Here is a 13951-nt window from a genome sequence, read left to right as displayed (position 1 = left end):
AGCTGTACTCAGAAAGACATGGGACAAAAACCAGCAGGTTAATGCTATAAGTGTATTACACATTTGAGGTATTATTACACATGGGACATAACTGTGAGAGGATTTAAACTTTTGGCCACCACTGTAACAGTCAGGAAGGACCACATCAGTTAAACCAAACTGCAAACAGCCACTTCCCCAGAGCAGAGATGGCTTCTGTTACAGGCTGTTTTCCCTCTCTGTGGCACAGCAGACTGGTATAAGCTGGTCAATACACACAAGCTGCCATCCCTCTGCTGCAGAACTTTGCTTTCTGATCTCCTGCTGTATTCTGTGCCCATGAAATACAGTTTGTGTGGATCAGCAAGCTATCACACCTACCTTCATGTCCTCTAGGAGAGCCTGCGGATCTTCGATGCCTTCTGGAACACACTTCTTGTTCTCTGGGAGAGATTCAAGCTTTTCCACCAGGGCTTTCAAACCCTTCAGTTCAAATTCTGTGAGGTGAGTCCATTTGGTTGAAACTTCTGTAGCTGGAGACCCCGTTGGTGTTTTGGGATAGTCCGTGGGGGTCGTCGATTTCACACTGTCATCCGACTCATTGGACAAAGTTCTTTTTAGGTACCTCATTACTGTGGCTTTTTGTTTTCTTCCTGCACCCTCCTTCCCTTCTGAGTGTGTGCTGTTGGGTGAGGAGGAACCGTCCACCAAGGATTTGGAGTTCTTATCCAAGCTGTCATTCTTCTCCTCCCGGATATGGGCATCACAAGATTCTTCATCCATGTCTAACCACGAATCTGATGAGTAGCTGTCTGTGCTGCGTTTTCTTTTTGCATCTGAAAGTTAGGAAAAGAATGCTGAATTTCTACCCGGTGTAGCTCAACTTAAGCATTTCTCTATCACTGAAGCTAGGTGCTGCCTATTGAAAAGTATTGGATAACACCTAGTAAGTATGTGACAGGAATAGGCTTTTTTTCAGCTGAATTCTAATTTGCGGGGGGGGTTTGTCTGTTTAACACTGGTTTTCATTAACATCTACTCAGTTCAAATGACTGGGAAACATTTAGGGAAAAATTATGTTTTCTTCAAAGCTTCAGTCCTCTATGCCTTCAATTAGGAGTAGGCAGAGCTCTTAAGTCACACACAATTAGTTTTCCCACAAATCCAAGAGAGACCAGATTCAGCAGCTTTATAGCTTTAAGAAGAGAGTTAGCACAGAAAGAAGAGGGGAAAAATCATGGGAGAAAGCACGTTGAAATGCTCTACATCATCATTCTTCCAGGAACTCTGCACGGCATAAAACCAGCTTCTCAATACTTCTCCTCTTTGTGAGCAACTGTTGGTAAATCAAGAACCCCCACTTGTTACCACATGAATACTCACTGCTCTTCTAAGGCGGAGGATTACAATTGCACTTATTTTACAGACAAGAAGCTAAAACAGACTGAGAAATGCAGGGACTGTCACAGAGCTACATGATACCGGTTTTCTTAATGCCATCCCTGATACATTCTAGATACTTCTCAGGAAAATTTAAAGGCAAGTTTCTGTGTCTAAAGAACTACTAATTGTAGTTTTACAGTAGGTTTCCCCCTAAAACCCAACGTGTTACACAACTCTGTGCAACCAAGCATTGAAAGCAATGTAGGAAACTAGTGGCCAAGGTTCCCTACAGCACACAACTCTTCTTATTTATTAGACACAATTTTCTTTACTAAGTGAACAACACTGAATGCAACCAGCAACAGCAGGAATTCTGTGGAAAATACAGTTAACACTGGCAACACCCAGTGAAGTCCATGTGAATTTTAATGCTGGCCGAAACGGGTATGAGATCAAGCTGCAAACAAAAACACTCTGCAAAGGAAACAGAAGTCAGACAGAAAAAGTGAGTGAACAATTAATGAAAAGCTCCTTTCACGGCTCTCATGCTTTGCAATGCAGTAGCTTTGGATTAGGACAATGTGAATCATGCTTAAGGAAGGATTAGATGGACATTAATGAAAAAGCTCAGCATCCGGTTGTTTAACAGTGAGGCTCAAAACAAACGCTGAAGCCCAGTTCCAAGTTGGCAAATTCATCCTTATCACAGGATATGTAGAAAACATATCTGAAAATATAGATGTTATCTGTCAGCTGGGTAACAAAGATGCAACAGGCAGTGGCAGAGTCACAGCCTGAGGGCAGCCTGCCCAGCTTTGCGGTTACAGATCAAAACTCTAAGGCCAAGTGCCCCTCTGTGTGTTAGTGCCCGAGAGTGGAGTTGCCCACTTTATACCTCCCAGGGCAAGTGTGCTGTCACTACAGTGTTTGCAAAAATCAAGCCTCTCTGTCCATTCCACTCCTTCAGTCATGGTGGCAATTTTCCTCAGAACCAAAATGGCCATAAAATTACTCCTGAAAGGCACACTTACGCTGAAATGCCTGTGAAGAGATGGCAGTGACAAAACCCACCAGGTACCAGCCAGGCTGGTCACAGCCAAACCCAGCTCCATCCACAGCGCAGGGTGACTTCCTCCCTGCATCCCTCCCAAAAAGCTGCTCCATGAAGAAGTAGAGCACAGTTTGTTTTGTGTGCTGAGGTGGTGGCTTGCAACACTCCACAGCAACTCCTCCTTTCTGGGCTGTGCTAATACACCCCCATGCTTCTCCCAGAGAAATAAACAGGATTAGAAAATATCTTAACCGGAACATTTAAAAAACACTAGTTTATCCAACTTGGATTTAACAGTGGTTTTTTCCCTTTGTCCACAGTAACTAGCACACTTACCCACCTCACAGGGCTATATAATCAGCTTATGTCATTCTCCCATTTTACAGCTGAGGAAACAGATGCTTGGGAGAAAGCACGACTTGCTCATTGTCACACATCAAACCTAGGGAAAAACCAGGAATCAGAATCCAGGCTCTGGGATCCAGGGCTGGAGCCCCTTCTCTAAGCCGCACTGCCCTGGTGAGCTATTTCACAACTGACTGAAGCAGAAAAGTCCAGCCTCAATGGGAGAAGACACCACTGATAAAACAGAAGGGGAAAGCAGATACACATCCCTATGCTACCAACACAGCATCATGAACAGAAACTGGTATGAATCCACATAAAGAAAATGTGTTTCTGCCTTCCTGTGCTGCAGCTCTGCTGAACAGGAACTAATGGCTGTAACTGGGACAAATCACAAGTGTAGATAAGGCCTGAAGAAAGAGAAGGAGATCACGTTATGGAGGTGTGAATAATTTACTCCAAGTAAGGCTCTGGTGCAAAGAGAAAACAGCCTTCGAGAGACATCTCCGCTTTTTGTCTCTTGCTCTCATCTATGGAAACAAAAGGCAGGAGAGCAGTGGAGCACCACAGCATACTGCGGGCCTATTCCCATCAGAAACAAGCACCCGGGGGGGCATCAATTCCATTCTGCCAGCTGCCACCCTTCCCTGCCACCGGCTGTCTGCACAGGACAGGGTTAGGGTAAGAACAGGCAGAAACCAATCTAAACCTAATCCCAAAATGAACCATCTCCAGACGAGCCCTGTTGTGGGCTGTTCTCTGAAAGCCGGGCAGTTAGATGATGCTCTACCTAACTTTATCTTTGAGGACAGGGCTTGCCTTTAACCTGAAGTGTATCAGCGTAGTCTGGAGTACGAGAGGATTACAGTACTGGTGCACCATCAGATTAAGAGTGGGCTTTCAAAAGACAACGACTGTCTGCTACTGCTGCTAATTCAAGAAGCAAGCAGCCACACGAAACACTCCCACAAGGGAATCGATAATGGAGGGATAGCTGCAAGATGAGGAAGGTTCAATTTTGTGTTTTCACGTGTTTTGTTGTAATGCAACATGCCATGATTTTTATTTATCCATTTTAATGAAAACAGCTTCTGACTGAGAGTTACTATCCTATGAGCAAGGCCCTACTAAGCATAATCCGCATTTACTCTGTTGAGAACTGAATTTTAAACTCTGTATTACCAGGGTTTCACTCACTCGGAGGTGTTTGGTTTATAAAGCCTCTCCATGCAGAAGTGCTGCTGCTATGAGCACCTGAGGTTTCTTCTTCTGAGCCAATGCACGAGCCAACAGCACATCAGAACCCCAGAGTGGTTATCCAGTCTGGGCTCCCACAGAATTCAGTGCAAAAAGACCTTTGCCCCTCTTCATCTCAAAGCAAATAAAAGCAGCTTGTACAAACCAGTCAGAGGCATAACTCAGTGAAGAGGAGGAGCAGCACAAGCTTGACCACAGGACAGAGAGCTACAAATACCTTTTCTATAGCAGTTCACTCTCCTGTGGGTTCTGGGCAAATCACTTAACTTTCCCCATAGTTATCCACTTGTACAAGAAGGATAATTATACACAGTTTCTTTCCTTGCCAGAAAGCGACTTGCTGTATTGCAGAACTCAAAAGAAAGGGAGGGCAGTGAGATATAATTATGAAACCTTTCTAAACTCTTTAGAGCAGTCTAGTGCAGAGTATCTACCTTGCCATTCCCAGCTCCAAACCTGACACTGTGACTTGGGAGCAGCAGTTACTATTAGTCTGCTAAAGACAGCAATGACATTTTCATTAGCAGAAAAAACCTGAGCATACTGGAAATGGAGCACTGCAGGGAGTGCCCCACACAAAAATCACTCAATATAGTCTAGTACCTGCCTATCATAAGCAGATCTATTCTATCCCTTGAGAAGAAGGAAGGGGAAAAAAAGGACAGACATGGCTCCTTCTCCATGCCAGAGGGTATATTTTCTTCATCCATCAGGCTTAACATAGAGTTAGAGCCATCCTGTTAAAATTTTAGCAATGGGAAACTTAAAAGCTGCAGGCTACAGAGAAAGCACATTTCTGATAGCCCAGTATCTTCTCCCAATTACTCTTTGTCAGCTCACTCTCAAGATCCATATCTCACTGAAGGTCAGTTGTGGTTGAAAACATCCAGTACAGACTCATTCATGATAAGAGTAAAAATAATGAAGACATATCCATCCCGAAACAGTGCATGTTCAAATCTAGGAGGAAGCCCAAATAAGATCCCTTTCTGATTTCAGCCAGCAGGACAAATGTCACAGTTGAGAGAGGGACAAGGGAAAGAAAAGAGAGAAAGAGCGATTGTGTGCTTTTACAGCAGCCTGCGACTGCTGCCATGTCATCATTTCCCAGAGTGTTTGCCCTTCTGTGGAAGAGATCTGAAAAAGAACAGTCTCACACACTAACTATGAGGCAGCTGCCCGAAAACTCATTCCGCGCCTGGAGAATGGGAAAGGAAGCCACGGTCATCATCTTCCAACTCTCTTAGAAACACTGACATTTTATTTAGCAAGTGGGAAGACTCAAGGTTTCAGCCTTGCCTACACTGAGGTGGGTTTGGGTTTTTTTCCTGTCTGAAGTTTTGGGAGTTGAGCCATTTAGAAACCAGAGATACAAAGGACAACCTAAGTTGCTATACTAGCACGTAACTATCAGAACAAAGGTACTGCAATACAACCACAAAAATACACTTTCATGAGTAGGCAATGCCTTGAAAGAGTGACTCTGAATTTAGCAACCCTCATGTCAAAACAAACAAATACTATGCAATGAAAACACAGTATGAAAAGTCTAAAGATATCCCTAAAACACAACTGCTGATGAACTCAGGTTTCTGTGTGCTCCAAAGAGGTTCTTGTATCACTGCAGTAACTACCACCTTGGGAATCCCAGAGACCATGGGCAGCATCCTGTGCTCTCTGCTGGACGTCCTCCTCAGCTAAGAATCAACTGTTGCTTCATAGCTTCTGAGATCCAGTAAGACCACTGTATCAGAAGGTATATATACACGAAAAGAAAGCAGCACAACTCAAGGGTGAAAACTAGCAAGTTCTAGCACCCAAAAGGAAAGGTAGAAAGCAAACATTTAGAACACGTCAAGTCAAGGAAATGATTTAAAAACAAATAGGAGAAATATTAAATTATTCCAGAGAAATTTCTGAAAATGAATACAAGGATGTGAAGAATTTTTTCTTAAACCAAGGAGGACAGAAGACAATTAAATCTATTAAGGGGCCTGCAGAGAAGTGTTTTGTTTCATTACTCTTTAAGAAGAACAATGGGAAATTATTCATCAAGGGATACTCTCTCATGGGAAATAAAGAAATTGCTTGCAGATAGAGAAGTCTCTAAGGAAGAGACAATTTAGGGACCTTAGCAGTTCTGAAGCTTAAAAAGTAACAGCAGGGTTTTGGAACACTGACCTCATGTGGATGTCCCATCCCACAGCAGGTGAATGATACTAAGATGCAGACACCACAGACCAAACAAGTGTAATTCTAGGATTACAGTTCATAGAGATTTGAGTCAAGAGGCTGGACACTGAGACCAGTTAAAAGACAAGTATTTGAAATGGTAATTACACAGAACAAAGCAGCACAACAGCTTTGTAAAGGTAAATAATGTACCCTTACTCCTTTGAATTTGGCAAATGCTAAAGTGAAAGATCCAGTAGATCCAGCAGATACAGATCTGGGCTTTTGAACCACAATCTCCAGCTGAATAACTATTTTAAGGTTAAGATTCTGCCAAGAAGTAAAAAGCAAGTTTCTGGCCAAAAAAAAAGAGCACACATCTGTCTCTCCTGGAGAGAAAGGCCCTGGATGTCAATGTCAGAGATTGTATCAGCATGCTAATACTCTGAAGTCAAGAGATAGCAGGCAGGTGGATGAACTACATGCTGTCAGTAATACCTCTTCGGTAAGATGAACGTACCAATCCCTTCAATACAGTGAGAACAGCTCAAGATGTGCCCAGCCAGACCCCCCCCCAGGCCCCAGGAGGGCTGGAAGTCAGCTCATCAATCCTACCGGCAACAAATACACTCAGTTTTCAGTAGGGTTAATTTTCAGTCAGATCACAGAGAGCAGCTGCACAATCTCTGGAGTTCACAAAACAGAACAGTCTTGTGAGAGCCGCATGTTTCTCAAAGCAGCTTGAAATGACCATAAGACCATGCTCAAACAAGGGCAAAACAGTTTCATATTCACTGTCCACAAAGCCAGCAACTGAAGCCACCACAGGAGACAAATCCCTGACCATGTCACCACCAAACCATTTTCCATACAGCCAGCCAGGCTCCTTTTCCTGATGCCTTTGCAGCTGGCACTCTTTGGTCATGCAAAACAATCCTTTTCCCTCCAGACACTGGACATCTGTGGTCCCCAGTGAGCTTTAATATGATTTGAATCTCTCAGCTAGTGACTGGACTGAGGCACATTTCATGGGGATCACCAAACCATTACCAGTAATCACTGAGCTGGGCTGGAATTCACACTGGTGATTTAGTTGGAAAAAGTCCCATCTCAATATCCTGAACCATCCACTCTCCACATGCAATTTGTTCTGAAATTACACCTCAGGGATCTGGCACCCCCGCCCTGCAGCCTCTTCCCATGCCAATGGTTTAGACAACAGGAGGTTGTTCCCTGTTTTCCAGCAAATGCAGTTATCAGAGTTCTGTCCCTGCTTTCTGAAGAGCTGATCCAAGGGGCTAAATCATCCAAGAGGAAACGATGAACTTCCATAATGAGAAAAATACCTCCACACAGAGCTCCTGCTTAATTAACCCCTCTGACCAGGGTCTCACAGAGCTAAGGAGAGACATGGAATGTGGAGCACCCACATCTCAAGCAATTTCCCTGGCCTTTCTATGCAGACTATCAGCTCCCTCAAGTTATTCCTGGCCAGTAAAACTCACTGGAGAACGACATCTACCCATAACTTCTTCAATCCCTTCTACCAAGAGTAATGCTGGTACATGATCAATTCCTTCCTCTGTCCAGAACCTGGGGCAGTTCCAACCATGCCAGGTTCACTCCAAGTGGCACCTTAGGGTGCAGGAAGCACACAGATTCTTTAGCTCTCCTCCACACTTACCATGAGTCAGTTTAACTGGTGCTTGTGCTAATTTCAGCCATTCTGCAACTAAAAGCGAGGAGGCCACATGGCCCATCCCCTTGTTCCATTAAAGGGAGAAAAAAGACGGCAGTTCAACAAGGCAGCAACTGGAATTGACACACATTGATGTAATGCTCACATCAGTGCCAAGGTAATGCCTTCCTGCTGCAGGCACATCTATCCATCTCTGCTATGGTCCATTTTCAGCTATTGCTGTAAAGGTTTCTTTGACCTCCCCGCACTTGGGTTATAGATCATAGAGATTTGTGTAGGTGTTTTCTGGGGTTTGTTATTCTGCAGAACTAGAAGTCAGTCACCAAACAGAAAGAACTAAAGCAGAGATTAAAGAGAAGAGAAAGAAGCCAGGTTTAGTGACCACAGTGCATTCCATAGAAGAGACTCTCTATAAAAGGACTAACCATCCATCCCATCAGCACAGTTGCGACGCACACATTTCTGGCTACTAAGGTACTGTGCCAAACATGGCAGTAAATCGTGTACTGTTTGGCAGATCATCTCCACACAAACACTACTGAAACCAAGGAACAAACGCATCCAAAAATTATTTTTCTAGGATCCACTTGCTAAGGGAACGTTCAACAAATATAATTAGAAGGAGGCTGGTAATTCATGGAAATGCTGAAGAGTCGAGACCTTCCCCACCCCAAAATAAAGAAACGGTTCTCCAATTCATAATCTGCTTTGCAGAAAAGCAAAGCAGGAACCAGCCTAAGGTGCCAGCACCAGTTCTGAACATGCACTCAAAGGATTCACTCACCAATTAACATTGATTCTTTCTGGTACTCTTTGCTGAGGTGGCAGCGCTGGGTCACACAGGACACGTATCTCTCCAGAACATACCAGCACATTTCATAGTAGAAAGGATAACGGAATTTGGCATGCACCTGAAAGCAAGATCAACACTGTCAGTCCATGGGGAAGGGAGAGAAGTTTGCAGCACAAGGGCCAGTCATCATTCTCATCGTGTTATCAAGAGCACAAACAGTATGCAGGAGGGGGAGGGGAGAGGGTGGGAGCAGAGTGAGATGTATGCCTTCAGCATACCAAATGAGGAGCCTGCCCGCCTGCCTGCCATGATAGCATCATTTCTTGGTTCACTAATTTGTATCCTCTTGGGGTGGTGGGAGAGGAAAGGGTTTGTGTTCTTGGGAAATCATGAAACTGATGGATGGCCCCTACAGCATTATTTACCTCCTGTATAAACATAGGGTGGTCACATACAGATGTTAGTCACTAAAACTCCAGTTAAAATAAAAGTGGGTTTGTTTTATTTCCTAAACACTATGATTTTTATCAAAATGGCAACATTACCTAAAATGAGTCCAGCAGGAAATACACCTTTTTCAATTGTGGCCTTCACAACAATTTGATTAAACAAATGAACACGCGAATTCTTCATGACTGGTACCTACACATTAAAAGTAAAAATCCCCTCCTGTGGTTTACACTTTTGCCACAAACAGAATAGAAAAGCAGGGTTTTAACAAAAGATTCTGTCAAGCTGTGCACTTTCTCTTACATCGCAGACCTGTTGTTCTCACACAAAAAGCTTATTCTCCACCACTGTGTATTTGTGAAATTATTTCAGATTCAAAAGAAAACAAAGTGGGTTTCCTTCCTTTGCAACACAGTCTTCTACCTATGGGAGGTCTCTGTACCAAAGAAGAACGTGGGAAGCTCCCAAAATGCAAGACCAAATGCAGATTTACTGTGATTTGTTAAAATGGATGCCATGCACCTTGCGTGCTCTTGTACTCACACTGCACACTTCTTTCTCCTGGTGGCACACAGATATTTGCATGTTGCAGGCTTACATGCATGCACTGCACTGGGATTGCAGGAAGTGCTTTAAGGCATTGTGTGCATGTGAACTGCTCACCTAGCCAAGAGGTGTCCCCCCACCTTTAATGGACTGCACCAGAAAGGAGCAACATCTTAGAAAGCCCGTTTTTAAAAAACAAAACCAGAACAACCACCCCAGATCACTCCAAAGACTGAACAGAAGCACTAACCCAGCACCTGGAAACTCAAGAGTCAGCTCTGCAAAGCTGCTGAAACATCTGCCTGGTGATAAAAGCATCCACTTGAGCTTATCACTGACTTATTATAACACTTGTATTTGAAAACTGTCCCCAAGGTGGACAGTCAACTTGTCTCTGCTCCCAGGGCACAGGAAACACACTTTGAGCAGTAAACCAAAACGTAACAAAGGGGAAAGAAATATCCTGTATTGTCCCACTAAATGGATCACAGGGTAGGATTTAAATACTCCATGGCAATTCCCAAAAGTTCAGGTCTCTTAAATTCAACACAAATGTAGCTAATCTGAGCTGTATGTTGCTATGGGTCATGCATCCGGCAGTGTTATACCTTTGTACAGCAAAGTTGGTTGTTACAAAGCATACATACCACAAAAAGAAGGGGGGGAGAAAGACAAAAAAGGCAAAAACCAACCAACATCTCCCTAAATGTGAGAACATTTAACCCCAGGGCCTTTTTGCACTGGAGAATATCTTCCCCTTGGTTTAGTTATTTGTCATAAAGAAGAGATCAAGTCACTTATCGCTATTATGGAACACAGGGGAAATCAGCCATGCTAAAATATATGCTAATAAAGGAACTCAAATTTGTCCAAGAGAGCACTGCAGGAAACAAAATTTGCAAAGAATTGACTTACAAACAGGGAGCCGCCTTCCACCCCTCAGCCTTCAAAAGGTTTTCAGCCACATGCCTGGGAATATTAAAGACATCATTGCTCAACATTTGTTGACAGATTCTGAGCTTCACCAAATTTAGTTGTTACCAATGTTAATTCAATGTGAAAGACAAGGAAGTAATGCATGCAGTGCTCCCATTATGTATATCAATCTTTAATATTCAATTTGAGTTCCTAATTGCCTCACTATCAACGTTCCAACCCACAGCAAATCCCTCCATGCCTCTGTAGTGCACTATGCGCTGGGAAGGCTCTGCTTTTACAAACCTTCAGAAGGAAGAGCTACCATATGTAGAAAGAGATACTGTGCAAAGATCTTCTGCCAGTAAAGCAAGTCTAACAGTGCTTTAAAAGACTTTTAAAGTTTGCCTTATGGAAAAGTACAGAGAATTATGTTCTTTATGATATCCTTGGACATTTATTAATTATAATGGATGGGAACTGCGTTATGTACGTGTCCATACTTTTTCCATTGTACACTTAGGGTCAAACGAACTCTTAGGGGGAGGAGGAATAAAAGAAAGCAAGCAAGCAAGAAAGAAATTAAAAATGTTCTGTGATGAATTTAAAGTGTAATATCTGATACAGACACTGCCAGAGGACTAAATCCCCCACCAGCAGGGAAATACACTGGATCATCTAATAGGCATTTCCAGCTCTAACTTCTGTGATTAATAATTTACAATCCACTGAATATATTTTTTAATTATTCCTGTACAGTGAGAAAAATCCTCTCTGGAATAGGATCCATTTCTTCAGTGGAAAGGGAAATTATTTGAGAGACTTATATTCCTCTCCAAAAACAAGCCAAAAACCCCTAAACGAGGCACGCGTTTTCCTTAAGAAAGTGTTAGTCTCTTCCACAATGTCCATTAAAATCATTACAAACTCCACTTGTGTTTAATCAATCCAATCACAATATGAAAAAACAATGTCTGAGTGTTTATAAAATAATGAATCTATCCACTTAGAATGGTCTTTTACACTCCAGAAAACACAATCAGTAGCAAACACCATCATCTGTGAGTGACCACCTTACGTATCTATTTTGAGCGCTTCTGGCCCTATCCATGCCCAAATATTTTAAGGCAATGAAGTTTACATGAGTTGGAAGTTGGACACATTCTTACTCTTCAGTACTACTACGAGAGTACTACTACTACTACTACTACATAGGGAGCTGTAGCATCCGTATGCCAAGATGATGGATCTCTGCACGGCAGCCTGCTTTGCAGTTATTAGAATCATAGAATATTTAGGGTTGGAAAGGACCTTAAGATCACCTAGTTCCAACCCCTGCTGGCCTAGCAGAGGAGCTAAGCAGCTTGGCCTGTTTGACTGGCTGTTAACTGGCCTCTAGGAAAGCCAGACTGCAAAATGAGAGGCTCTACAAACCATAAGGCTGGAGAATGTTTGTTTACCTCAATTGCACATTAGGAGCTGTTGCCAACAATAGACACGGTTTTTATTACTCCTTAAAACTATTTTTAAATGGCTATAACCCTCTTCGAAAGTCTCCCAGGGACATGAGAAATTAAGCTGGAATAAGCATGACAAGTATATAAACCAGGCAATTTTATCAGGCTGTAAATCAGCGTTACCGTTCCAACCATCGTCTTAGCTGCTAAGACAATAACAACTACACCTAGCATAAAAATGACTTTGAGTATCAGCAAAGATGATTAAGCATTATACAGCAGGTTTAAACACAGTGAAGCCTCCATAAAATCATCTCTGTGCAAAATGAAGAGGGGAAAACACACCTGTATTACACTCCGCTTTGAGTGTGGCAAATTACTTCGTCAATCCCGTCATGTAATTTACTTCTGTGCTATACACAACGGCGAGATCAATACTGCTGAGGAACTCATTTGCAGTATGTTCACACTGGTGAATTTGTGTGAGCTACACACTGCACCGAGCCTGCTGTACCAGCCAGGGGATGAATGGGATTATTTGAACAAAGACATTACAAACTTTGATTGGTAAAGCAAACAAAGTAGTACGCACTAGAACCCTGTTTTGAAAACATTCACTCCTTCAAGACGCCTGCATGGTATTTTTATAGGTGGTGTGGGGTATTATTTCTAAATAACGGTATTGATTTGCCTGCCTTTTATCATACTTCTGCATGTCTTAGTTATATTTTGAAAAAAAACCTAAACCAAAACTGACAAGAGGAAAGGTCTGATTTGGGACTTCCAAATGCTGCAGCACCCCCTTCCAAAAAGCTGTGACAGAACATTTCCAAAGAGGCAGATGCCCAACTCCCAGAAGCTCCCCAGAGGATCAGGGTGTTAGTGACTTTTAAAAGGCATTTCAGTGTAACTAGCTGGCAAGTTCCTAAAAGTCAGCAAAAAATACTTGACTGTTACAGGGAATTCTGCCTCCTGGTATAAAAGCTTAAGAGATCAAAGCTGCACCCAGCTTCCCAAGGAGAAGGGCCTGACATGAAGCACTACTGAGCAGTTACAACCCAATCTGTGTGATCTTGAGTTGCTCAAGTCCTGTGGGAACAAAACATCAGCTTTTACACAACTTCAGGAAAAAGAGCATTTCCTTCCCATCTTCCCCATAGACATTAATGGAAATAACTTGTTTCTGGCATCAATCCTTCCTCCCAGTCTCCTCCATTCTCTGTACAAGGTGCCTGTGCTAGCATCCTTCTGGCAACAACACACCCTCCCCGTAAGCACCTGCAGCACATATATGAGCATATATTGCTGGTTCTCATCTACAGTGACTCTGAAAACCTCCCTGTGCCCCATACTTTTGTCTAACCACAGTGAGCCCCTTCCTGCCTCTGCCATCATAACCTTTCCTGTCCAAGTCCCTTTACACTTCCTTAAGACACTGGACACCCTTTCCTCGGGACACCCATTCAAAATCAGGCTGAACTCCACTCCAGTTCTCTACCTCCGCTTCTTCTCTCTGCTACATTCCCTCCATTCCAATTCCCCTGAATTTCAGCTTTTGTCTTCATCTCTCTTCCACTGAGAATTCATTTTTTGTGCTTAATATTCCTTCTCTTCATTAAAATCACCCCAGGAAGCCAACGGCTCCCACCACTGTTTTACAATGGGAAGATTAGCAGGCCCTGTACCCCCTGCAAAGAAAGGGAGGGTGAGAGGAGGACCCCCCTCCTTTCACAGACTCAGAGATGGATTTCAAAACAATACATATTTGCTCCATGCTTATACACTCTCACTGTAAAGAAAACAATTTGGGGTAAAAGCCCACTTGGAACCAGAATCGTGCCCTCTTGTAGAGGTGAGCAACAGTGAACTGTACCAAAGAATTGCAACTTCCTGCCATTTTGCCA

At 43.1% G+C, this 13951-nt stretch overlaps 1 protein-coding gene across 10 annotated transcripts in view; it reads right to left on the bottom strand.

The window, feature by feature from the left end:
• The window catches only part of KDM2B (lysine demethylase 2B), a 119490-nt gene that overhangs the window by 47682 nt on the left and 57857 nt on the right, over positions 1-13951 (bottom strand). For all 10 annotated transcript variants that reach the window (XM_030500992.1, XM_030500991.1, XM_030500993.1 and 7 more), the window contains 2 exons: positions 8671-8797; positions 361-815 (listed from right to left, as the gene is read on the bottom strand). In XM_030500992.1, coding sequence (XP_030356852.1) covers positions 361-815; positions 8671-8797 — 582 coding nt within the window. The remainder of the gene's footprint in view (positions 1-360; positions 816-8670; positions 8798-13951) is intronic.

This window comes from Strigops habroptila, chromosome 11, assembly GCF_004027225.2.
Source record: "Strigops habroptila isolate Jane chromosome 11, bStrHab1.2.pri, whole genome shotgun sequence".
NCBI lineage: Eukaryota > Metazoa > Chordata > Aves > Psittaciformes > Psittacidae > Strigops > Strigops habroptila.
Note: the sequence above shows the minus strand (reverse complement) of the source record. Positions and strands in the feature narration are given on the sequence as shown.